At 41.7% G+C, this 27,191-nt stretch overlaps 2 protein-coding genes across 4 annotated transcripts in view; one reads left to right on the top strand and one right to left on the bottom strand.

Annotated features, from left to right (window-relative positions):
* FANCM (FA complementation group M) overlaps positions 1 to 27,191 on the bottom strand; it is a 174,236-nt gene that overhangs the window by 122,525 nt on the left and 24,520 nt on the right. The window lies entirely within an intron of this gene.
* LOC120403929 (heme-binding protein 2-like) lies at positions 227 to 26,390 on the top strand. The gene is made up of 5 exons (XM_039535884.1): positions 227 to 499; positions 15,362 to 15,450; positions 21,309 to 21,450; positions 23,072 to 23,255; positions 23,749 to 26,390. Exons 1-5 carry the CDS (start codon positions 277 to 279, stop codon positions 23,918 to 23,920), a joined length of 810 nt encoding a protein of 269 aa, XP_039391818.1. The 5' UTR covers positions 227 to 276; the 3' UTR covers positions 23,921 to 26,390.

Raw genomic sequence — 27,191 nt, 5'->3', positions numbered from 1 at the left:
CTGACGGATAGGCGACCCCCCTGGCCAGAGGGCTGGGAAAGGCAAAGGCAGCAAACGGTGACAGGGACTAGCAGCTGTCAGTAAACGCTACGAACGGCGGATTGTGCCGGCGCAGCAGCCGCCAAGGCTGCTCCGGGCTGCCCCCGCCCCTCCGAAATCCCTCGGCAGGGCGAGCAAAAGCGCCGCCTTGACAGCAGCCGCCGCCACTGCCCCTGCCGCAGGGCGCAGAGCACATCGTCCCTGGGCCCGGGCGCGGCGGGACAGCCACCCCCCACCATGCAGCAGGAAGCGGTCAGCTGCCGCATGAGCGGCGCGGCCGGGGAGCCCGGCGCCCCGGGGGCCATCACCCTGGAGGACCTGGACAGCATGGCCGAGGAGCCGAGCCCCGACTCGGCTTATGACAGCACCGGCTGCAGCCAGGGGGACGACGCCGAGCAGGAGCGCCTGCTCAGCTACTGGCAGAGCGTGGGCAGGGGGCACCAGGTGGACGTGCCCGGGGGTAAGAGCCCGGCCGCGGGGCGAGGGAGCGGCTGAGGAGTCCCCTGGGCTCCCCACCGGCTCGGTCCCAGAGGCACAGGGGGGTGGCTCTAGCCGATCGAGGGTGAGAGAGACCAGACGGAACGGCAAGCCTGGGGAAGAGGCAATGCATTATTAAACGGGTTGTCTTTTGTGCTGCAGCCCCACTTCTCATCTTCATTTCCAACCTCAGCTGGTTTTTCAGTCTGCCCCCCTAGACGTGTAAAACGGGCTAGCCCAACTCCGGCTGACGCTGGAGGAGGCTGGTGCTCTTGCACCCGTTTTAAGGTAATTGAAGAGCGCCTCAGAAAAGACTGGGCACCAAGTTATAACAAAATACAAATTTAAATCTGAGCCTCTCTCTACAAGTGTATTTAATTCACTTTAATGTAGTGAACGAATGTGCCTGTAAATGCTGAAACAGTGTCTAGCTGGGTTAAACCGCTTAACAATAAAAATAAACAGTTTAGGATTTAGCGAGATTATGCAGAAGGAACTGAGAAGGAAGCAGCATATATATTAGGAACCTGATATTCCATGTTTACCAAAATACCTTTCTAATTCTTTTAGGAATCTTACAATACTGTCCTACCATTAACAATTTTACTTTTGTTTTATGGACTATACAGTTTTTTCAAATGCTTTGGCTGTATAGTGAGATTGAAAAGAAAGGGAATAGGAGCAATGATCCTTCCAACCAGTGAGGAGGGAAGAGATTACAATTTGTGTTATCACTGACTCTTTAATGGAATTGGCTTCCACACTGGTGAAACTGAAAACAATTTGTGTACAGTTATGAGGCTTGTGTAGGTGAAAGTTTATTCTTCTTGGAAGAAAGCTAATACATGCCTGAGACTACAGGAAAAAGGGCAGGGGACACTGTTTAGACTGTGGTTCTACTGTAATTGATGCCACAGCTTGCACAAATATTTTTGAAACAGTGACTTGTGTAGGGCTGCTGCTAAATATCTGATTTTCCAGCCAGCTTTTGCACCTTCTAATTTATATTTATTGTCATATGTATCAAAAATTTTAGTCACTACCATCATGAAACTTCCCACAGTAATATTTTAATGTGAGGGTATGGCGAGGAAGAGCTCAAATTAAAGTTTGTTTGGTATTAGCTATTGTGTTACAAATATTGCCGTTTGACTATAGTTAAGGGGATGTAAATTAGACCTAGTTTCAGGTGTTTTGGGGAAGTTATGCTTCCAATTCTGAGATGTATGGCCTGAACCATCGGGAATAGAGCAGTGTTCATATGAGGTAACTGAATCAAACCATGGATAAATGAAGTCGCAACTAAATCTTTGTTCAAAATAATTGTGGAATTTTTTTTTAATTGTTCGGAGTAATTGTTCAGGTCCTAGGAACTTGACTCATTTGTACTACAGGACATAACACTAAGTAAAAAAATTGGACAGTTCATCTCTAAAACAGAGTTTTTGAATTTTCTTTGGCTTTGTTTTTTGTAAACATCTTTGTCACCATCCTTGATCCTCATTGTTTTTTACACAGTGAACAGAGACAGAATTAGAACAGGGTAAGAAGATTCAGTTTAGTGACCTATAATAGGCTAAAAGTGACTTTTTGCTTCTTTATAATAGATCAAGCCAGGGAGGGAGGGAGGGAGTGGGGGTGGGGGTGGGGGTGTGGTTTTACTTCCAGTTTGTAGAAGTTCAGGAACCTGAAAGACTATAGTTATCAGAGAACTTGTAGGATGGCATGCAAGGAGAAACAACGATAAGTCGACTGAATAAAAATCATTCTGTTAACTCTTGTTGGCATTAAACAAACTGAGAAATACTTGAGATGGTTTTCCCCAACATCCCCACCTTTCAGCTAAAGTATGAGAAAGCTCAGTCCATAGCTGAGATCAACAAGACTTCAACAAAATCAGCAGAAAACAAACTAGACTTTATATTCCCAACATAAAAACATAACACACCAACCAACAAGTCACAAACCCCAAATTATTTTTCATTTCAGGTCATATTTACGTTTCTCTTCCTAACCTTAATTCTCTTCTTTCCTGTATTACAATTAGAGATGGGCAAACCGGTTTGGGCAAACAGACAAACCCTTGCCCCTCCCTTGAAAAGGCATTATAAATAGATTCAGGCAGATACTGTTTTTGTACATGACGACAGCCCACTACACTTTGCCTTCTTTTGGGGGCGTCCTTAGAAGATACTGTGTCTAGGAAGTCATCAGACCTCATGGGGTTTTCAATGTCTAGCCCAGATCCAGTAGGTAGTGGTGCTGGATCTACGTCTGTAAGGAGCAGGGAGAATAACCAAGAACTCAAACTTTCCATGATGAAAATTGAGTAGAGCCCTTCCCCATTTGAGATTCATATAACCAAGGTGAAGGCATGTCCGTTGTGGGGAAAGGTAACCCCTTCACACACAAAAAGTCAATTTCCTAATACCTGTATATAATATTTGATTATACAGTTTTACTAAGATTTGCTAGACAATATAACATACTATTCTGGAAACATAACAGAAAGGAAATTATTTTGCAGCACTCACACTTTTGTAAACAAGACCTTTCTATAACCTATTTTGCAAGGCTGAGTCAAGGTTGAAAAGCGAATCAGTGAAAATTCCGGATTGAATTAACAGCTATACCTTTGTACTAAGGTAAGATTTTTTCCTGAGAGAGAAAAAGTGACCCAAGTAGACTTCCCTACTTGGGCAAGCACGTTTGTGTTCTGCTCCCCCATGACAAATACCACAAAACACTTTTATAGCTATTTTTATCAGAGGATTTCAAAATCCTTTAAGTTAGAGATCATTGCCATTTTACAGTTGGGGAAACTGAGGCACAGAAGGCAAGCGTGTACCCTTGGGCCATGTCATAGGAAATGAGTGAGAATTTTCCAGACTTGGAGCAAGTGGAAGTTCACAGGCATAGCATACTAGATTATGAGAAGTCAGAGGAGGCACATAAGATTAAATCAAGTTCTGAAGGCAACTGAGGCTATTGGACTAAAATCAGAGAAAAGTGTTTGCTATGGCAAACCCTATTACAGCTCTTAAGGCATTCAAACAGAGGGGGGTTGGTGGCAGATCCAAAAAAAGTTAAAGCTTTAATTGAGATGTCACCCCCTAAAAAATGTGTCTTATAAGATGCAACTCCTCAGTATAATATAATTTTGGAACAAATTCAGACTTAGCCTGTCCTCAGAAGACCAAGACAGAGTCTACATATTGGAGATTAAAACACAGAAGCATTGGCTAACAGAATTTGTTGACTATATCCTTAGTATGGTCTTTTTTTTGCTGTTTCCAATTCTACAGCAGTTGACCATCCCACCTTTAGCTAGGTCTCTGTGGGAAGGTCTTCCATTTTCCATAGAGATGAATGGAAGCCCATAGCATTGTTCTAGTTTTCAGGCACTGAGACCAGGTACGCCCAAATACAACGAATACTTTGAGAGCATGAGAGAGGTTCACAAGATATTTTGAGGGTCTTAGCTTATTTTCAAACTTGTGACAGACCACCACCAAGCTCATAATTAACATTGGAGACCAAAATAAGGTCCTGCCTTAGATGCCAGAGATTGCTCATGTATTTGAGATTTGAACTTGATTTAATGTACACATCAAGAGAGGCTGCAGTGGTAGTTGATACCTTACCAAGGAACCCTTTTGATCACCCAGATTCACCAGAGGCTCAGAATGATAAATACACACAAGCCTGTTTAGATTTCCTTTACATCTCTAGAAAGATGGGCAGAATGAGCTGGAGTATGTCCTGGCAGTATCTCTATTGTGAAACAAGGTGAGAGAAGTAGCTTTCAGAAGGATACTGTTTATTCTAATGAAGTTATTTATTTTTAGTGTTTGTAGAAAGTGACTGATACTCTGTTACTGTCGCAACAGCGGGCCCAATAGTCAAACCAATGTCTGTCCACTGGACCATGGCAAATGCCTCAATATAACAAATACAAAAATCTTCCTTTAGTTATAAACATAGTTCCTTCACTATCATCATCAGAAGCAGGAAACCTATAATAGTAGGTATTTCAGGTTCCTTTATTCCAACTTAAATAAGAGACTCCTTACAAAGCTTTACAAAACTGGTTAAACCAAGCCTATCCTACTTGCTTCAAGCATCCAGTTGCTGAATTTTAAAGTTATTAGCCAAGATATTTAACACCATCATAAAAATAAAAGACATTGCGTGTGCCATATACCTACTTAGGTTAGTGACTGCCAAGTAGAATCCTTCTTTCTTTTCTCAAGTGAAGCCTACAGCAGGTATGATGAATTTAGATTAGGTGCCTCGTATGACATTCAGAATCTGGTGAATATACATGCTAATAAGACCCACCACAATTAGAGGTTACCGAATCTTCATGTTAACGAACTTCTAAACCAAGTCCTGTCAAATATATCAGACCACTCCTACCCTCTTCCCACTGAAATCCCACCAAAAAGACTTGCTCCTTGTATAACACTACATATAGTGTCAATCCTAATTACCATTTTAAAATTTAAATAATTGAACCTTCAAGAGGTACATATACTTATACCGAATCACCATCTAAGTGTAGTGCTGCAATTCATCTTTCTTCAGCCTGTCCCCTCCCAAAGTTATTTCATATCTTATGTCATGTCTGAATGTTAAGCTTTTAAGGACATGCACCATATGTCTCAAGTACCTAGCACACCTGTGGGCACTATTTTAAAAATATATGATATACTAGTTTTCATGGAATGCTAAATCCATAACAAATGTTCAAATTTAAAAGCAGTTTGAATTGAGCAATACATATTTTACTTCACAGCTCCACAACACAAGTTGTTTGGCTGACATTCCAAAGACTTACCTTCAGGCTAAACATGAAAAATTTCCTCTAATGGAATTTTTTAAAAAAGGTCACTAGAAGAGATGAAATAGACCTTATAAAGAATACCTTATGCACCCTTTGCTACAGAGATACTTCAATATATCAAAAACCTTATTCCTAAAATAAAGTTAAAAAATCCTATTACTATAAGCAGCATAGACAGGAATGCTATTTAGTGATTTAGCTTAAATTAATTTGCTTTAGTACAAAGTTTTTCTACCAACTCTCAATTTGGGTAAGGTTATATATTTTATTGGACCAACTTCCATTGGTGAGACACAAGCTTTTGAGATTATATGGAACTCTTCTTCAGATCTGGGAAAGGTACTCCGAAGGCTAATGCAGCTGCACTGCTGTAGCGCATCTGGTGAAGACGCTCTAAATCAGTGCTTTTCAAACTTTTTGTATTGGTGAGCCCTCTCACATAGCAAGTCTCTGAGTGCGACGACCCCTCCCCCCCAAAATAAATTAAAAATGGGGAGGTAATGTAATTTAATGGGGACTTGGGGCTGTCAGCCCCACAAAGCTGACAGCTTGCAACCCCCATGTAACTACCTTGTGACCACCTAAAGGGTCACAACCCCCAGTTTGAGAACCCCTGCTCTAAACTGACAGGGGAGATCTCTCCCATTGACTTATTTACTCAACCCCTGTGATAGGCAGTAGCTGTGTCAGTTGGAGAAGCTCTCCAGCCAACAATGTGCTATCTATATTGGCGCTTAGGTCAGTGTAATTTACATCGCTCAGGGGTGTGGATTATTCACACCTTTGAGCGATGTAAGTTGCAGGGAAGTAAGTGGTAGTGTAGACAAGCCCAGAGTGTCACAACTAAATAGAAGGTTGAACAGATGGTTTAACAAGTAGTTAGCACCTTCTCTAAGGGACTACTCAAGGTGAAGAAGCCTGTTAACACTCCTGCAGTCATAGGACAAAAAGGAGGGTTAGTGGGTTACAGATCGTTGTAATAAGAAATAAATTCTGTGTCTTTTTTAGATCATGATTTTTAGAGTCTAGTAAAGTTATGAATTTCAGCTCCCAGGCTTGTCTTTTGAAAGTATTCAGATTTCCTTTGAGGATGAGGACTGATAAGTCAGATATAGACCGATCGCTTTGTGAAAAGTGTTCATCCACAGGTGATAGAGTGTTTTTGTCTTTTATCATTTTCCTGTGTGAGGTCATCGAGAACATAGCAATTGTCTGATTTCAAATGGTCCCTTGGAACATGTGCTATGTGTATTACGCTATCTGTTCAAACTTATATTTAACTGTGACATGAAGTACCTTTCCCAGACCCGAAGAAGAGCTGTGTAGCACAAAAGCTTCTCTCCTCCCAACAGAATTTGGTTCAATAAAAGATATTACCTCACCCACCTTGTCTCTCTAATATCCTGGGACCAACATGGCTACAACTATACTGCATATCAAAATATCACTCTACCAAAACTAGCATCCAACCTGGTAGCTTGTAGCAGGGAATAATGAGTGGTGACGGTATGGATTGAACTCCATGTTGATGCCCTGCATCTCTCTGATATGGGGATATTACCCAAGCAGGTCACCAAAGCTGCTTGAGCAGTGAATGAGCTTTAATCTGTCCGGGTAGATCTTTCTTAGCCAAAACTTGTCATAACACAATCAAAGACCTGCTTTGACAAGCTCTGATGACATATGTTGCTCCTTAGCCCATTCCACAAATGCCACACACAGTCTAGATGTACACCTGAATGGCATGGTCATATCTAAATAAAATGACAATGCTCAGGATTATCCAGCATGTGAAGTCTCATTTTATCTGGAGTGGAATGCAGTTTAGGGAATGTGAAAAGACCGATGCAGAAGCTGGAAACCACCTTAGGCAGAAACTTAAGGTGAGATCTGAGAGTGACAATGTTCTTGTGAAAGAACGTCAAGGGGACCCCACTGCAAAGGCCTGAATCTCTCCTATTCCCCGGCTGATGTGATGGCCACCAAAGAGGCTGTCTTCCTCAACATGTGATAGAGACCTGGTAGCCAGTGGTTCAAAGGGTGGACCCATCAGTCCGGTCATCACCAAGTTGAGGACCAAGGCAGGAGGGGGTTCCCGCTTCCAGACCAGTGGGCAAGCTTCTGAGCACCCAATGAAGAACCTTGTGAGATGCTAGAAAATGGTACAGCCTTGTGCAGGAAGATGATTCACCAACGTCTCTGCCAGGTGTACTTATATCAAACTATGGGTCAGGTTTTATTGTTTTAGAGAAAGTAAGTAGTTCAGTATAGCTGAAATCGGGACTGCTACCAAGCAAGAACTGATGCTGTATTGCCCAGACAGAAACCCTCTTCCATAAGTCAGTCTGGGCAAGGGTTTCCTGTTTTGGAGCAAGATGGCTTGAAATGCAGGAGAGCAGATCCTTTCTGTAGATGTTAGCCAGCCAGCATCCAGGCTATCAGATGCAGGATTCAGCCATTGTTCTGTAAGACCAGATCTGGTAAGGAGATGAGATGTCATCGTGAAAGGTTCACAAGGCTTGAGTACCAAAGCTGTCTGGACTTTGCTGGAATTATGATAACCCAACCTGCCTCAATTTCCTCAAGACCCTAGGTATCATGGGTCTTAATGGAAAGGCATACAATCACACCAGGAGCTCACGAGAGGAAAGCGAAAGCATTAAAGACAGCATCTGTGCTTCCCGTGCAACAGAACCTCAGGTACTTATGGGGACAGGTTGCAAATAATGATAGAACTTTAAGAAATGGACCAACCAGTCCATGCTATGCCTTTTGGTTGAGCTTGGTGTATCTACCAATCTTAACCACCCTTGCAAAGACTGCAGGTGAAGTCTGGCATGCTGCCTGTGATAGATATCCATTCCAATGTGTACCCCAATAATCTGAGGCTGTTCATACTCAGAGTATCAGAGGGGTAGCCGTGTTAGTCTGGATCTGTAAAAGCACAAAGAATCCTGTGGCACCTTATAGACTAACAGACGTTTTGCAGCATGAGCTTTCGTGGGTGAATACCCACTTCTTCGGATGCAAGTGACATACTCAGAGTGTGTCTCAAGTTGCTCGAGGAGGGTGAGCACAGTCTGCAGTTTCAGAAAGGTATGCCCTAATATACCTGAAATCTAACAGCACCCCAATAAACTATGCTCAGAGACAGGGTCAGTGTGGATTTTTCCTTGTTTTCTCTGAGTCCCAGCATAGTAAAGAGGCTTGGTGTCCTTTGAAATAAGTCTGTCACTTGCTGGGAGGATTCTCCCTGTAACAGCCAGTCATCTAAGTAGGAATACATCTAGATTCCTTGTCTTCTCAGACAGGCCTCAGACAGGACATGGAGAGTACATGTGGGGCTGTGGAGAAACCAAAGGGTAGGATTCTACTGATAGTGAATTACATATCAGGAACCTCAGTTATTTTCTGTGAGCAGGATGCATTAGATGTGAAGGTAGGGATTTTGAAGGTTGAGAGCTGGCAAGCCAGTCCATGGGATCCAGGGAGGGGATTTACAGAGGCAAGAGTCACAATATGGAATTTGAAGCAATGGACAAAGGTTGAGATGGTGAAGACTGAGGATAGGTCTTCAACCCTCCTTTCTTCTTTGGGATTGAGAAATATAGGCAAATGGGATAGGTGGCTGCCAAAAAGGAGGACAGAAGGATGATCTGCAGATGGTCTAGCCAGACTCTCAATGTACATGTCAAAACTGGTTTAATGTCAGGAGCCCTGGAATGGGGGGCAGCCATGGAAGAATGTGGTGCAATCACTGCCTCTTCCTCAAGGCTCGGAGGACTGTTAGTGTGGATAATGATTATGGTCTGTCATACGATTATTATTGTCTCAGGTGCTTCCTTTTTGGGGATGAGATGCACAAGTCTAAAGATCTCAAAGTAGTTCTGGAGTCTTTTAGGACATGGAGAGCCTCATCCATATCACTGTTAAAGAGCTCACTGACTTTGAATGGGAGGTCCTCTATGGTGACCTAGACTTCCAGTTTCATTTCCAGTGATTAATGCTACCAAGACCTCATCACTCTGGCACTGGCCATTGATCTGGTGGCTGCACCAGATACATCAAGTGCCACTTGGAGCACTGTTTGGGCTGAAAGCTTTCCAGTTCCTCGAGCTGTTCTTTCCAGTCTGTCCCATAAAGGAAAGATGTATGTGGAGAGCAGCACTTCAACATTCACCACTCCCAACTAAAGTCTTACTTGGTGTCACCATGCCTTCGTGGGTCACAACGGAGAATACCAAATTCAGGACAAGCTGCTGGGGAAAATGGGTAGACACACCCCAAATCTGGTGGTTATTCTTCCATGAGATATACCAAACTAGCAACAAAAGTAAACTTCTGTCTCACCACACTGGCTAACAAAAAGTCAGAAATGCAGCCACCTTAGGTATGCCAGTCCTGGATTCAACACCCAGACACTAGACTTAAAAATGAGCGGTTCTTTAAAATCAATTTAATCAAACAAAAAGTTCTCCTGATCCAAAAGGACCAGCCACACACCCAGGTCAATATATAACTCAGCTCTTACCCAATAATCATGCTGTTGCCAATCCTTTAGTATTTAAAATCTAAAGGTTTATTTATAAAGACAGACAGGAGTTAAAATTGGTTAAAGGTATCAAATACATACAAAAAATGCGAAGTTCTTGGATTAGGTTTGTAGCATGGATGGAGTAAACTGCTGGCTTAAGTCAAGTCTCTGGTTGCTTCCAAATCATTGGAAGGTCCTCAGTCCCTTGGTTAGAATGCTTAGTATAAGTCCATAGTCCAGAGGCTAAAGCAGGAAAGAGGCCAAATGGAGATGTTTCCAGGCCTTTTATAGCTTCTCTCATGTGGAGGGAAACTCATTGTTCCAAGCAAAGCCCTCAGCACAGTTTGTGGAAAAGTACAGACATACAAGATGGAGTTCAGTACCACATGATCTATCGCATGCACTAGCATGCTTCGATGAGTCATAGCAGCCATTACCCATAGTCTGGTTGAAACGTCCTCAGGAAAGTCCATCAAGTTCTCTCAAATGAAGGGAAACCCATTGTTCTCACTGTGGAAAATTACAGGTAGCAAGATGGTGTTTGGGGTCACATGGGCAAGTCACATGTCCATGCATGATTTCACTTAGTCACAGCAGAAGCCATTACCTATACTCCAGATGGAACATTCATAGGAAAGTCCATTAAGTGTAGATCGGCGACTCCCATGGTACACTGTGAGTTAAGTGTTCCTTGATGAGCCATTTTAACTTGAATAGTCCCTTCAAGATGTGCAGACTAAATACCTTGTGGGTGCTACCCAGGTGAAAACATTTGAAATCCAGGTATAGAGCCAATACTCCTAACTTCAAATACAAAAATGATACATGCATACAAATAACAATCATATGCAGCAAATAATAACTTTTCTATTGACACCTTATTTGACATACTTTGTACAAGATTTGTTGCAAATATATAACAGTGGTAGCAATAATGATCTACATGGTCATATTGTAATGAGATAATGTCACACTTGGGAATACACTTTCCTCCAAAAGAGGTCTGATTTCTTCAGGTCTTTCTCTTGAGAGGAAGGCTGTGGTTGCCCCTCCTGCTTTGGCTTCACATGAGCCGCCTGTAATACAAGAGTACCAGTAGGTTTTCACAGAAGTATTCAAACCCTTTAGCTAGCGCCTGATGTCTCCTGTTGAGATCTTTCGATGTTGCTGTGACTAAGACAAGCATATGCCCAATCAATTAGGCTGGTTCGAGCAGTCCATCATTAATGGCCATGGCCACTTGCCCCAAGGAGGAAGGCTGCAGGATATCCAGAAGCTTATGTTGATTCTCTTGGATGATTCTCCACAGCAAAATATCCAGCATCTCCACTATTCTCTTTAACGGGTGCTAGAAGACCATTAGCTTGTCCATAGAAGCAGTGGATTGAGGATTAACTGCCTCATCTGAGGAGGAGGATGAGATGGCTAAAGGCAGGTGAACTTCAGGAAGTGGTCACCTCCACTGTATTCTTCTTCTCCCTCCATGAATTGAGGTTGAGCCAGGAGAAGGGCCTGGGCTGACAGGAGCTGTCTCTTTTGCAAGACAACCTTAGATGAAGCTAACTTTCTCCAGTGCAGAACAAAAACTGAAACCACAAATATTTTTTGTGAAATGGAATTCTTATTTTTCTAACCAGCCTTACTTACAAGCCTTAGAAAAGCCACAGTTTGCACATGCTTAGCAGAGACTTATTAGAGAACAACAGCTAAAACTGATGAAGATTCTGTCCTAACTGAGCATGCTCAAGCTTCTCACATATCCTACTACTGTACTGGCCAGACTGCACATGTGAATCCCCACAGAGCAACTGAGCATGTGTCATCCCCTAACAGCTCCTACATGTCACCATACTGCACATAAGCCATCCCCACTTATGAGTGAACATGCTGCAGCCCACAGTAACAGGGGCAAAGACAGACCTTCCATGAAATGGTAGCTCCAGGCTGGGAGGGGGCTGGGCATTCGGACTCAAAGCAGAGCACTAGTCTATCTTGTGTTCTCAATGATCCTCCTGCTGGCATCCAAGCAGCATGGAGGAGAAAGCTGTCAGATTCAAATGTAGAGTAAACAAAAGCCAGACCCGGGGAAAGGAAAGTAGCTGGGGAAGGGGACAAGAAGTCTGATGAGACTGGGACTGTGGGGGGGTGGGGAAGAGAAACTGGAACACACTGAGCAAGGAGACTCTGGTGATGGGAGCCAGTAGGCTTTGAGGCACAAACACTGAGACTGGACAAGAAGCTGGGACTGGCTGGACGAGGAGCCTGGGACTAAATCAGCATCGGAAAGAATGGGGGTGCAGGGGAGGGGAGACCGATCTGACAAGGGGCTGGGTGTTCAGGGAGAATGGGGACTGGCTAAACAGAGAGACTGACAAGGAGCCAGGGAGGGGAAAAGGTCAGGGGAGAGACGGAGATTGGATAAGGAGCTCAACGGAGGGAAACTAGGACTGGAATCTGGGGGAGTGGGCATGGGAGAGAAGAGAAGTTGGATGAGGAGCCTGGAGAGGGACACTAAGACTGGCTGGGCAAGGAGACTGGGTAGGCAAGAAGAATGTGACTGGAACAAGGAGCTTGGGGTGGAGAAAACACTGGAGTGGGACTGGGCAGAAGGGTCTTTACCCACTAGAACACACTCCCCTCCAGAGTCTCACCATTCCTCTACTGTTAGCAACTATCTTTGAAACACACACACAAAGTATCTCTCCTCCCCCTCGTGCTGACCCACATACAGGATGACAACCTACAACTGCTATCAGTTACTCCATTAGCTCAAGTGGCAGAGGTCTGTGCAGTGGATCTAAAAGGTTCCAACCCTGCAGAGGACCGATGTTGGTGTCCCTATAATGCCACATGAGGGAATTTCTTGTTATTCAATTTGCTTTAAAAAAACCTAGAAAATTGCATACAAAAACATATTAAAAGACTATTAAGGTCGCAAAGTCAAGCACTCAGAAGTTAATACTGACATTTCCTTAGGGGCCTCGTGCCACCTTAATTCAGCCGCCTTGGTGCCAGGACTGTGAGCACAAGCAACACACATGACACTTAAGAGGCTCATTTTTTATATTCAGTACCCTCTTTACTTACAAACAGAGCAAAGAAGTATGCAAAGTGCTAGTGTGCCTTTTAACCCAAACAAAACTGGTAGCTTTTTTATTTTAGACTTGCCAGTGTCTTCTGTTATGGCATTATGACTAATCTTAAAATATTAATCCACTGTGAATTCTTTCTGCATCAGGATGTGAAAAATTTACAAATCTGAAGTTATGAAACCTATTTTGTCCTGATTCAAACTTTTGTACATTACAGCTTCATTTTGCTAGAAAGTCAATATTTACTATTACAAAAATTGACCAATTAATTTTGTCATTTTAAGTATCTTCTGCACCTTCAAAGCTAAAGTAAAATCCCTTATCAAAAGTAGGTTATGTATCTAAATTACATCATTATGACAAATATGTATAAAATATTATGCAATCAATGGAAACAATTGCAATTTAAAGAGCCTTTGACATTGCAGGTCTTAAAGTAGAGTGTAGAAAAATTCTCCATGTTATTTAAATATTGAATTAGGGACCTGTGGCTGTTTAAAATAAGTTTTCAAAGGGCATGGTCTCCAGTGAAACATATAGCTGGCATGTTTCATAAGTTTGGCCATTTTATTCCTTCTTAGTTTAACTCAGTGATTCCCCCATGCAAGAAATCTCAGTCTTTTTTAAGGTTAACAAGACAAAGCAAACTTCTTTTCAAGAAAGCTGTAGTGTCTGTCTGTGGTATTTAGATACCATATTAATATCATACTTAATTCTGTACAAGTTGCATGCACAAACTCCTGATCAGTTCCGTGACTGAAATCCCTTGTTTTGCTTCAGGGCTTTGGGTTATTTTTTAAAATCCTCTCCTACTTCAAACTCCTTGTTATTAGGGAAGGATTGTGTAAGGAGGCAGATATTGCCTCATTCCACAGGACATGTTTCTATGCTGATGACTCTTGTTAAAAGAAAATGCGTTAATTAAATTTGTGAGTGAACTTCTGGGGGGAGAATCTTATGTCTCCGGTTCTGTTTTACTTGGATTCTGCCATATATTTCATGTGATAGTAGTCTCGGATGAAGACTCAGCACATTGTTTGTTTTAAGAACACTTTCGCTGTAGATTTGACAAAACACAAAAAAGGTACCAATCTGAGATTTATAAAGATAGCTACAGCACTTGCCCCAAAGTTTAAGAATCTGAAGTACCTCCAAAATCTGAGAGGGACAAGGTGTAGGGCATGCTTTCAGAAGTCTTAAAAGAGCAACACTCCAATGTGAGGACTACAGAATCTGAACCACCAAAAAAGAAAATCAACCTTCTGCTGGTGGCATCTGACTCAGATGATGAAAACGAACATGCATCAGTCCGCACTGCTTTGGATTGTTATCAACAGCATGGACACGTCCTCTGAAATGGTGGTTGAAGCATGAAGGTACATATGAACCTTTAGCACATCTGGCATGTAAATATCTTGTGATGCCAGCTACAATAGTGCCATGTGAACGCCTGTTCTCACTTTCAGGTGACATTGTGAACGAGAAGCGGGCAGCATTACCTCCTGCAAATGTTAAACAATCTTGTTTGTCTGAGTGATTCGCTGAACAAGAAGTATGACTGAGTGGACTTGTAGGCTCTGAAGTTTTACATTGTTTTATTTTTGAATTTTTTTTTTTTAAATAATTCTACACTTAAGTTCAACTTTCATGATAAAGAGATTGCACTACAGTACTTGTATTAGGTAAATTGAAAAATACTATTTCTTTTGTTTGTTACAGTGCATATATTTGTAATAAAAAATATAAGTGAGCACTGTATACTTTATATTCTGTGTTGTAATTGAAATCAATATATTTGAAAATGTAGAAAACATCCAAAAATATTTAAATAAATGGTATTCTACTATTAAACAGAGCGATTAATTACAATTAATTTTTAGTTGCGCGATTAATCACAATTAATTTTTTAATAGCTTGTCAGCCCTTATCGAGAGAGTATGGATGTGGCCTATATATATATAAAAACCCATATGGCCTTGAGGATGTCACATGGGCCGCAGTTGTACGCTGATTGAGGACGTATGTTGAGAACCACTGCACTAGACTCTTATCTAGGCATTGCTTCCTGAACAGCTGTACATGTTGGGGTTCTCTACTGGGGCAGTGAGAGTGTCAACAATCAACAGGGAGTATAGTAAGACTCGGATGGTATGCTACTTTGTGATATGAATAAATAGGAAGTTTCAAATTTGCTATAATTTTAGAGGTGCAAAGGTAAGAAAGTCAACTGACTATGCCTTTCTACACTAAGGTAAGTCAGGCTCATTTTTAACAAAAAACAAAAGCAAACCAGGCCAAAATAAAACCAGATGTGCTTACTCCTTATTTCTGTAGTTTCAATTCTAGAATTAAAAACATATGATGTCATTGCAGACATGGCAGAGCCAATCCAGCAACTGACGAGAAATCAACATCAGGAGAGAGAAAGTATCCCATTTACACTGATACACCGCAAAGAAAAGGTAATTCTTTTCCTGCAAAGTATTTATTCCAGTATTTGAAATGAGTACACTTTGATAAGCAATTTAATTTTCTAAGTGTTGCAAGACTGATGATGTAACTGAAAACATGAGGAAACAAACCAGGCCCTAATGTCTAACAGTCCATAACTGAATAAGGGGAAGAACAATGCACACAAGTGATTTAAATCAGTATGCCTAGAATGAAAGTTAGGTGACCCAAAACCACTTCAGTATGTGAACATCCCAAATCAGTAAGTGAATGTGTACTTAAGAGTTTAAAGGATATTTTCCCTTTATTTACCTTGTAAAAAGAAAGTTCAAAATTTTGAATACATTTCCTTTCCAAATGAAAATCCAGAATGACTCTCTTGCCAGGTATGCAAGAGATGTTATTTTCAAATATAATTTAAAAAAAATAAAGTCAATGTTTTCCCAAGCAATTAGATTAAATCTAAATTAAACAGAAAAAGTTAAAGTGAGAGAGTATGAGATTTGTATGAACACTGCATAATAGCTACTGAAAGCTTAATGCAAGCTAAATACTTAGATATTTTAACTTCAAAAGTAAGTTTAAAAAAAAAAAGAGACTGCCCTCGAGTGTGCTTTTGATTTGTGAATTTGCCATTTTGTACAATCCATGCTTGCTCTGATCCAGAGAACAGAATACCTTCTCCCTACTCAGAGCCTGGGTCAGTTACAGTCTAGTTCTGCTTTGCAGATTTCAGGAATACACATGTAGATACCATCTTTAAAATGCCTCTGAGATAACATTTCCACTCCTTAACTATTTGAAATTAATTTCTAGTTTTCCACTTCCATTCTCAAAATGTATCACTAAACTGGCTAATCAAGTGGTGGGGTTAACTTCTCTGTTTATCGGATCCATTGTTTTATCAGAACACAAAGGCTGTTACCAAAAGTGTGAGTAAAAAAAATTAGACATATTTAAAAGCAAAAAGGTGAAGCCAGCAGAGTTGAATTATCTATCTGTAACTAATTCAATTAATTTCACCCTGTTTACAAATAGACAGTACTAGTAGTTACTGGAACTACAAAAAAACATTCAATGCAAACAGATTTCAGAGCAGGGATTTTTCATCAATTGTATGTGCTCTTTACTAGTCATTACAAATATCAGCTTGGTCAGGCAGAAGAGGTCAGGGTTGGAGGAGAACGGGCAGAAGAATCTGTGCTCTGTAGAGCATACTCCCACCCAGAAGCTGGAATCTAACCCAAGATTCCTAAGCCTGGCCATTCCTCTCCTATCAGCAACTGTGAAACCCATCAGCAAAGCGTGCATCGCATCCCCCTCAAGTGAAAGTCCATACAGCAGTAGTACGTTATCCTCCATCCTTACTCCTTTACTTCAAGTGGCAGAAGATCTAAAGTTTCCACACCTACTGATAAACCATGTTGGTGTCACTATGATGCCACATGAGGGAATTTTTTTCCTCAGTTGCTTTTTTAAAAGCCTAGGAAATTATAGTGTTGTTATAGCTGTGTTGGTCCCAGGATATTAGAGAGAGAAGATGCGATTTAATAACCTCCTCCACAGGGGAGGGTTACTACAGCTCCTCTTCCAGGAACCAAAAACAGTGGGTGGTGATTAAGGCAAATCATAGGATCACAGAATATTAGGGTTGGAAGAGACCTCAGAAGATCATCTAGTCCAATCCCCTGCTCAAAGCAGGACAAACCCCAGCTAAATCATCCCAGCCAGGGCTTTGTCAAGCTGGGCCTTAAAAACCTCTAAGGATGGAGATTCCACTATCTCCCTAGGTAACCCATTTCAGTGCTTCATCACCCACCCAGTGAAATAGTGTTGCCTAATATCCAACCTAGACCTCCCACACTGCAACTTGAGACCATTACTTCTTGTTCTGTCATCTGCCACCACTGAGAACAGCTGAGCTCCATCCTCTTTGGAACCCGCCTTCAGGTAGTTGAAGCTTGCTATCAAATCCCCCCTCACTCTTCTCTTCTGCAGACTAAATAACCCCAGTTCCCTCAGCCTCTCCTCGTAGGTCATGTGCTCTAGCCCCCTAATCATTTTGTTGACCTCCACTGGACTCTCTCCAATTTGTCCACATCTCTTCTGTAGTGGGGGAACCAAAACTGGATGCAATACTCCAGGTGTGGCCTCACCAGTGTCAAGTAGAGGGGAATAATCACTTTCCTCTATCTGCTGGCAGTGCTCCTCCTAATACAGCCCAATATGGCGCTGGCCTTCTTGGCAACGAGAGCATGCTGCTTCGTCCACTGTAATCCCCAGGTCCTTTTCTGCAGAACTGCTGCTTAGCCAGTTGGTCCCCGGCCTGTAGCAGTGCATGGGATTCTTCCATCCTAAATGCAGGACTCTGCACTTGTCCTTGTTGAACCTCATCCGATTTCTTTTGGTCCAATCTTCCAATTTGTCTGGGTCACTCTGGACCCTATCCCTACCCTCCAGTGTATCTACCTCTCCCCGCAGCTTAATGTCATCTGCGAACTGGCTGAGGGTGCAATTCAGCCCATCATCCAGATCATTAAGAAAGATGTTGAACAAAACTGGCCCCAGTACCAACCCCTAGGGCACTCTGCTTGATACTGGCTGCCAACTAGACATGGAGCCGTTGATCAGTACCCGTTGAGCCCGACAATCTAGCCAGCTTTCTATCCACCTTATAGTCCATTCATCCAGTCCATACTTTTTCAACTTGCTGGCAAGAATGCTGTGGAAGACCATATCAAAAGCGTTGCTAAAGTCAAGATATATCACATCCACCGCTTTCCCCATATCCACAGATCTCATCATAAAAGGCAATCAGGTTGGTCAGGCATGATCTGCCCTTGGTGAATCCATGCTGACTGTTCCTGATCATCTTCCTCTCCTCCAAGTGCTTCAAAATGCATTCCTGGAGGACCTGCTCTATGATTTTGCCAGGGACTGAAGTGAGGCTGACCGGTCTGTAGTTTCCTGGCTTCTCTTTCTTCCCTTTTTAAAATATGGGCACTATATTTGCCTTTTTCCAATCATCTGGGACCTCCCCTTATCCCCACGAATTTTCAAAGATAATGGCCAATGGCTCTGCAGTCAGCCAACTCCCTCAGCACCCTTGGATGCATTAGATCTGGACCCATGGACTTGTGCACGTCCAGCTTTTCTAAATAGTCCTTAACCTGTTATTTTACCACTGAGGGCTGCTCACCTCCTCCCCATACTGTGTTGCCCAGTGCAGCAGTCTGGGAGCTGACCTTGTCTGTGAAGACCGAGGCAAAAAAAGCATTGAGTACTTCAGCTTTTTACACATCATCTGTCACTATGTTGCCTCCCTCATTCAGTAAGGGTACCACACTTTTCCTGACCACCTTCTAGTTGCTAACATACCTGTAGAAACCCTTCTTGTTACCCTTCACATCCCTTGCTAGCTGAAACTCCAATTGTGCCTTGGCCTTCCTGATTACATCCCTGCATGCTCTAGCAATATTTTTATATTCCTCCCTAGTCATCCTCTGTCCAAATTTCCACTTCTTGTAAGCTTCCTTTTTGAGTTTAAGCTCACTGAAGATTTCACTGTTAAGCCAAGCTGGTCGCCTGCCACATTTGCTTTTCTTTCTGTACTTCGGGATGGTTTGTTCCTGTGCCCTCAATAAGGCGTCTTTAAAATACAGCCAGCTCTCCTGGACTCCTTGCCCTCTCATATTAGCTTCCTATGGGATCCTGACCATCAAATCACCCAGATTGCTCCACCACCACCACCATACCACTTCCTGAGAAGGCGCACATATGCTAATTCAGACTGGATTCTCCAGAGACCAAGAGACAGAGAAAGTACTTTAGAATAAACTGCCTGAGTTTTAACTGACTTCAGGATCTTTTTCCTGTTTCAACAAACAGAATTTTTCTGTAAGGGAGGGAGGGGCTGAGACTAATGAGTAACCTTTAGTGAACTTTTGGTATGCATATAGGAAAATACTTTTTTTTATTTTGTAAGTTCTCTCCATAATGCTTTTAACCTTATGAACAAAAAGTGCTGTTCAAGAGCTGTGTGGTAACTTCTAACTGCTGGCAATACATTAGTCACAGTTCTCAGAAAAAAAATAAAGAGCAGACACTAGTCTTTTAGGCAGACTGGCTTGCTGGGGATACCACAGTGTAGATCAGGTAGTGCTGCAGCATTAAAACCTCTGTTAGGAGGGCATGAGACAGTTCCCACCCAGGAGAGGTGATGGCTGGAACCTGGAAATCTTTAAGCAGGTTCCTGAAGGGACCATGGAGGGGGAACTACAGGTGCAGTTATCCTGAAACTGTAACAATTACATACTATTTTCCTCTACAGGATCTGTGCCTCATTCAATGGATGTGATGGAAGGTGCTCTGGGTATGAATCAAGGCTGTGTAGTACAGGAGGCTGTTGTCTATAGGACCCTTGTCTCATTTGTTGCAGAAGTTAGAAGGTGTGTAGGAATGAGGCAGGGGATTGCAAGAAGAGAAAGATGGTCTCACAGTTAACACAGCTGAATGCTGCCCTGGAGAATCAGATTCTATCCCTGCCTCTGCCCCCATGCTCTTATGTAATGCTGGGCAAGTCACTTAAAACCAAACTTTTCAGGGGTGTTCACTAATTGTGCTCCTCGTTTTCTGGGTGCCCAACTTGAGACACTAGGGTATTATTTGAATAAATGCTGAGCACTCTCAGCTGCAACTGAAGTCAGTTGGAGCTGTGCTTTGACCACATGAAGTGTTATATAATGCTAAGTACACTGAAAAAATCACGTTGTTGGCCTCTCAAATTAAGCACCCAAAATCAGTGGATACTTTTGACCTGTATCTCTGCCTTCAGCTCCCCTTTGGTAAAATGGGGATAGTAATATCCCTTCATCTCACAGGAGTGCTGCAAAGATTAATTAATTAAGGTTCATGAAGCACTCAGACACTGCATGATGAGTTCTATAGAAAAGCCCAGGAGGAAATTAATACTGTCTTTAGAGCTGGGTTTGAATAGTGTGGAGCTAATAAGATGTAAAGCCACACATTCAGCAAGGAGGATAAAACAAATACTGAATAGCTGCTCATTAAGTGAGTACTGTCCATCCTGTGCACAGAATGAGGCAGGGGTTCTGGGGAGGAAATAGTAGGTCATCATGTAATTAGAGACTGTACCAAAATGCATAGGTGTAAGGGGGCTGAATTAAGGTTGCATGAGCAACTTTAATGCTGGTATTTCTTGATCTTTGAGTGCTTGACATTGAAACCTCAATGTTCTCTAAACATAGTAATTCGGTAATTTACAGTGGTACTGCAAACTCATTGAATGCTACATCAGTGCAAGTTATATTACCTTGCCACTAACCGCCACATAAATCTGTTTTATGATCAAGTTACAGCATCACTGATTATGGCCCTTGTCAAGGTAATCATTTATATTGATTAGAGTTAATGGAAAACTTGGAAAAAATGAATACATCAAAATCTGCAGATGGCCCCACTACCAGAGTTTTAAGTCTTAAAAAATCCTGTCACTTACCAGGGTAATAGTCTTTTGAGGCAAGTGGCTAGCACACAGCCATATCTCAGAAGACAAAGCCCATTAGATAACTTTAGTGTTTGAGCTAGCTACAAAAAAGTGAACTCAATATTAAGACTTGAAAAGCAATATTCTTTCCAATTTTTTTAAATTGAAACATTGAGACTTTAGTATTAATCACTAGTCATTCTTTTCAGTCTTCCTGCCCGTGTACCAGTTAGCTTATTTCTTTTCAAAATAGGCAAAGGCTCTGACTTAGTCATCTTAAACACTGAGGAATTCTTTAAATTACGCATACCAAAGCTTATCAAATTAAGATACTAACTCATTGTCTGATTTTTTTGTTTGCAGTTTGGGGAAGTGCTTTACGAAAAACGTCAGTATGGAAAAGCTAAATGGGCTTGTATTAAAATGCAAGAAGAACAGTATGAACAGAGCATATGTCTGGGATTCATGAAGCTTATGAAATATATTTGTGAGCAGAACTCTTCAGGTAACTACAGATGCTAGTTTTGAATTAGAACATCTTCTGCTATTTATGCTCCAGCACCTCTCATCAATTCTAGTTTGATTTGCACCAACCAGTTTCAAATACACAATCCTTTATAGTACAAACAGCTCCCTGTGACAGCTTCTTTGTATTGGAAATGAGAAAAAAAAATCCCCAAACTGAAGTGCCTCCTTGCACACCAAGTACACGATCAGCACTAGACAAATGAGTTTTTCCTGAAAGGCTGTCTGGATATTGGTAGTTCAAATATTTCTAACTGTTAGAATACTACTGAAAAATTCTAAGAGTCAGTTTGCACACTAAAGGCCGGAAAAGACCACTGGATCATCTATTTCTAATCTGATTCCTTGTGTAATACAGGCCATTAAATTTCACACAGGTACCTCTGTATTGAGCCAAACATGCTTTAGTCAACCCAAGCTATCTTCCTTGTATTGGAAGGCATCCAGTCTTGATTTGGAAATTTGTTCCAATTATTATCACCCTCTCTCTTAAAAAGTTGTGCCTAATTTCCAATATAAATTTCTTTAGCTTCAGCTTCCATATATTGATTTTTGTGCCCTTTTCTGCCACGTTACAAACCCAGTGTACTAAAGGGCTCTTCTCCACACAAAAGTACATATACACTAATCAAGTCACCTCCAGTTTTTCAACTTCCTTTCTAAAATGTGGACACCAGAAATGGACAAAGCATCCCAGTATCAGTCTCATCAATACCCATATACAGAGGTAAAAATCACCTCCCTACACATATTCCCCTCTTTATCCATCCAAGGATTGCATTAGTCCTTTTTGCCACAATCATCATATTAGGAGCTCACATTGAGTTGCTTGTCCACTGTGACCCCTAAATCTTTTTCCAGAGTCACTGCTTTCCAGGATACAGTCCCTCATTCTGTAGATATGGCCTGCACTACTAGATGTGTAATTCTGCATTTGGCTGCGTTAAAATGCAAAATAATGATCGCGTGTGTGTGTGTGTGTGTAAATATACATACAAACCCATTAAGTTAATAAACCTAAAAAGACAAGTGTTCAGAGTTAAGGCAGTTTGTGTGGTCTTCTCTACACAGGGAGTTATTCCTGTGTAACTCCATGTCTGGAGGCCCCTATTCTGCAATAAAAAGGCTCCTATTCCAAATACAAGTGGATTTAAGTTCATTCAGATACAGGTACTCTTATTCCAGAACAGCAATATCCACTTATGGAGTTAATTGGGAATAATTAATCCGCTTTAAAGTCACACACTACATTACTCCACGATTAACTTTCTTGTTTAGACAAGCCCTGTCTTTGCCAAACCTGACTACATCTAGTCAGGGAAGAGCTCTCAGAACACTTCATTTTAATATATTGTATGTGCTGCAATTCCAGGGCACAGTGGAATGTTAATATCAACAATTGCCTCAGCCAACAGCACCTAAAGCCACCAATTTCTAAATCTACTGAATTCCATTCTGCTATGAAAAACTTTTCCACTCTACAGTACTTGATCTATGCTTAGCTTAAGAATGTTCAATATTAGTTTTAAAACTTCATACATATTGAGTGCAAAAGTTCTCTTTTGTATTCTTTAGAGTGATGGTCATGTATTTTTCTTCAGGATTGTACTTGGGGATGACTATACCCATTGTGACTCTAGTGCATACTAATGAATCTCACTCAGAGTTAACACGTTCAGTGACAGTCGCATACTACCTGCCTGAACTACTGCAGGAGCAGCCACCTCAGCCTTATGATTCTGACATAATTATTGAAGAGTGGCCTCCTACTGTTGTTTATACTAGGTAAGAAACATATTAATCCTGTTATAGTAATGCCTTAAGCAGTACAGGTCTCTTTCTATATATTTAAAATAGGATATGACAAATACTAAAAGCGAACATTGAAAATCAAAGCTTGTGTTATATCTTTATTAAATACCACTTGTTTCAGAGACCAAAGTCAAAGTCAGCTCAGGAGGTAACTATTACATTCTGTAGACTGTTGCTGATGTTATAGAAGTATTTAACTTTTTGAAGTAAATTAGTTACGGTGATACTTGTATTGAGCCTTTCTATAAAAAAAATTGAATGATGAGCGCAACAGAGAACATTACACCTGACAATTGTAAATTTTGGGTTAAGAAACGTTTTAGCAGTTATCACCATATATGATGCATACATTAAGCAGTATCATTGAGAATCACCATAGAACCACTGGGAAGAGGAAAAAAATCTAGAGGGGACTCCAGGAAATACAATAAAAGAATAGAATATAATTAAAAATTGGTTGTTGCAGGAGCTTCAGAGGGGTCACCAATGAAGACTCTATAATGAGAGAAATAAACTTCTTGGCAGAACTTCTGGAGAGCCCTGAGCTATGTTTGCAGAATATATTCATTGTTGCAGGATACACCAATCCAGCTGCCGCAAATCGACACAATGAAATATGGTTCCTGCAAAGACCGTAGCCTCCCACTTCTGATACCTAGCATTATCCAAATTCAGTATGTACACAATGGCGCACTTAAATTTGCGAGTGAATCATGTCAGGCTAGTCAACAGCTTTATAAGTCTTTGTGATAAACTATACACAATTTTAAATCCTATTTTCCTAAAGTACATATTACAGTCTGTCAAATTAGCATGACAATCAATCCAATTTAGTTATTGAGCCATCAGTGTTAATATCTGAAATTTTACTGCCAATTTTGAAAAAGTCTTATACACAATTTCTTATTAGATACTTCAGTTTTACAGTTTATCCATATTTCTTTGAGATTTATAGTACTTTTCAAATTGATTCATGTAATCTTCTTAAACAAGGGTAAATTCAAGTCACAAACGTATACTTCATAAGTTCTAGTGTTAAAATACTGAACTGTTTTTAGATTTTTTAAATATTAACATATTAAATATTTTTCCAGTACAGCATCTCTAGGGTGCCCTAAACATTTAGCTTGAGATTTTCAAAAGTGCTCAGTGTTGGCCCAACTCTGCTCAAATCGAAGACCATAATAAAAGTTGGGAGCAGAGTCTGGTCAATGCTGAGTGCTTTTGAAAAATCCCACTCGAGTACAGGTTTTCCCCACACTTCTCAAAAAGATATTTAACCAAAATATTTGTCATCTTCGAAATAGAGTGTCCAGGATGTGAAGAGTCAGTTGCATTGCTCATTCAAGTTTTGTTAGTAAATAGTTCAGTTTTTCCTTTTTTTTTAAATTCACTACCACACCCCCATATATGACTGAATATTGTACTCAGCAGACAGAGGATAGGCATCATTCCTGCTCAGCTGTTTAACTTACTCAGTGACATGAACTTTAAAAACTAGAGCTTTGCCTAGATATTCAGAATATAGTAATCAAGGCAGATTAATTGGCATCACAGAAACTTGAAGGGATAAGTCTCCTGACTGAAATATTGGTATTTAGGGGTACAGCTTGTTCAGTAAGGACAGAAAATGTGTGTGACATCATGGTAGGAGTCAAATATAGACCACCAGGAAGAGGTGATGAGGAATCTCTAGAAAAGACAACGGAAATATCAAACACAAGACCGGATAGTAATGGGGGAATAACTAGGTAGACATCCGTTGGAAAAGTAATATGGCAAAGCACAAGTTCTTGGAATGTACTGGGAACAACTTGGTATTTCAGAAACTGCAGGAAGTAACCAGGGGACAGCCATTTTAGACCAGATTCCAACCAATGGGGAGGAATTGGTAGGGAATCTGAGGTTCGAAGGCAATTTGGGATAGAATCTATCATTTCTTGATCAGTTTAAGGAAAGAAAGGAGGGAGAGCAGCAGAATAAGGACACTGCACTTCAAACAAGCAGACTTTAACAAACTCAGAACTGGTAGGTAAAGTTCCATGGGAAGAAAAATCTAAGTGATAAAGGAATTCAGGAAATCTGGCAGTTTCTCAAGGAGACAATATTATAGACAGAACAGCCATCTATCCCAAGTGAAGGAAATATAGGAAGAATAGCGAGGGGCAAATATGGCTCCATTATGAGGTCTTCAAGGACATGAACATCAAAAAGGAATCCTACAAAAAGTGGAAACATGGACAAACTACTAGAGAGCAGTACAAAAAGAACAGCACAAGCATGCAGGGACAAAATCAGAAAGGCTAAGGCACAAAATCCGTTACACTGAGCAAGGGATATAAAAGGCAATTTGCAACTATCTTTGAGATCTTCTGGAGGATGGGTGAGGTCCCATAGGACTGGAGAAGGGACAATGTAGTACCTAGCTTTAAAAAGGGGGAAAAAAAGAGGACCTGAGGATTCTAAACCACTCAGCCTAACATTGATACATGAAAGATGCTGGAACAAAGTATTAATCAATCAGTTTGTAAGTACCTGGACGAGAATAGAGTTATAAAGGATAGCCAGCACAGATTTATCAAGAACAAATCATGCCAAATCAACCAAACATCATTCTTTGACAGGATTATTGGAGGGCTATTGGAGGGTTATAGGAGGAAAGATGTGATGTATCATGATTTTAGTAAGGCTTTTGACACAGTTCCATAGGACATTCTCATAAGCAAACTAAGAAAATGTGGTCTAAATTAAATTACTATAAGGTGAGTGCACAACTGGTTGAAAGACCATACTCAGAGTAGTTATCAGTAAGGCTGCAAATCTGTCACAGAGGTCACGGATTCCATGACCTCAGTGATTTCTGCAGTGGCCAAACACACTGGCTGCTGCTGGGGCAGTCTGGGCCACCCCCCTTCCCTACTCCTAGCAGCAGCAGGAGTTTGGGTGGGGGGCAGGAGGGGGTGAGCGTTCTGGGTGGTGTTTACCTCAGAGGGGCTCCCTGGAAGTGGTGACATTCCCCTTCCTCAGCTTCTAGGGGGAAGTGCAGCCAGGGGGCTTTGCGCACTGCTTCTGCCTGCAGGCACCATACCCACAGCTCCCATTGGTTGCAGTTCCTGGCCAATGGGAGCTGCAGAGCCGGCGCTTGGGGAAGAGGCAGCGCACAGAGTTGCCTGCCATGCCGCCGCCTAGGAGCTGAGGGAAGGGGATGTTGCCGCTTCCAGGGAGGCGTGGAGCCAGGTAGGGAGCCTGCCAACCCCTCCCCCAGCACCAGTGGGGGTCCCAGGCCGCCCATCTCTCCCTCACCCCCCCAGCACACCTCCTCAGGGCACCCTCCACCCCAAGCACCGGCAGTGCCCCTTGAGCTGCACCTCTGAGCACCCGCGGTGCCCCTCGCCCCATCGAGCATGTGCAGCACCCCCGGGCCATCCCCCCCATCTCCAATTTAGTTAGCGGTATATAGTACAAGTCATGGACAGGTCATGGGCCCTGAATTTTTGTTTATTGCCCATGACCTGTCCATGGACTTTTACTAAAAATACCAGTGACTGAAACGTAGCCTTAGTTATCAATGGTTCATTGTCAGATGGTGCAACGTACCTAGTGGGGTCCCATGGGGGCAGTTCTGGATCTGGTGCTATTTAATATTTTCTGTAATAACTTGAACGATGAAGTGGAGAGAATACCTATAACATTTTCAGACGACACTTGGCCGAGAGGGGCTGCAAACATTTTGGAGGACAGGATTAAAATTCAAAATGACCTTGACAAATTGGAGAATTGGTCTGAATTCAACAAAATGAAACTGAGTGAAGACAAGTGCAACGTACTTCACTTAGGAAGGAAAAATCAAATGCACAACTACAAAGTGGGAAATAACTGGCTAAGTGGCACTACTGTTGAGAAAGATCT

The sequence above is a fragment of the Mauremys reevesii genome, linkage group 4 (genome assembly GCF_016161935.1).
Source record: "Mauremys reevesii isolate NIE-2019 linkage group 4, ASM1616193v1, whole genome shotgun sequence".
Taxonomy (NCBI): domain Eukaryota; kingdom Metazoa; phylum Chordata; order Testudines; family Geoemydidae; genus Mauremys; species Mauremys reevesii.
The sequence above is the reverse complement of the archived record's forward strand: the minus strand, read 5'-3'. Positions and strand labels throughout refer to the sequence as shown.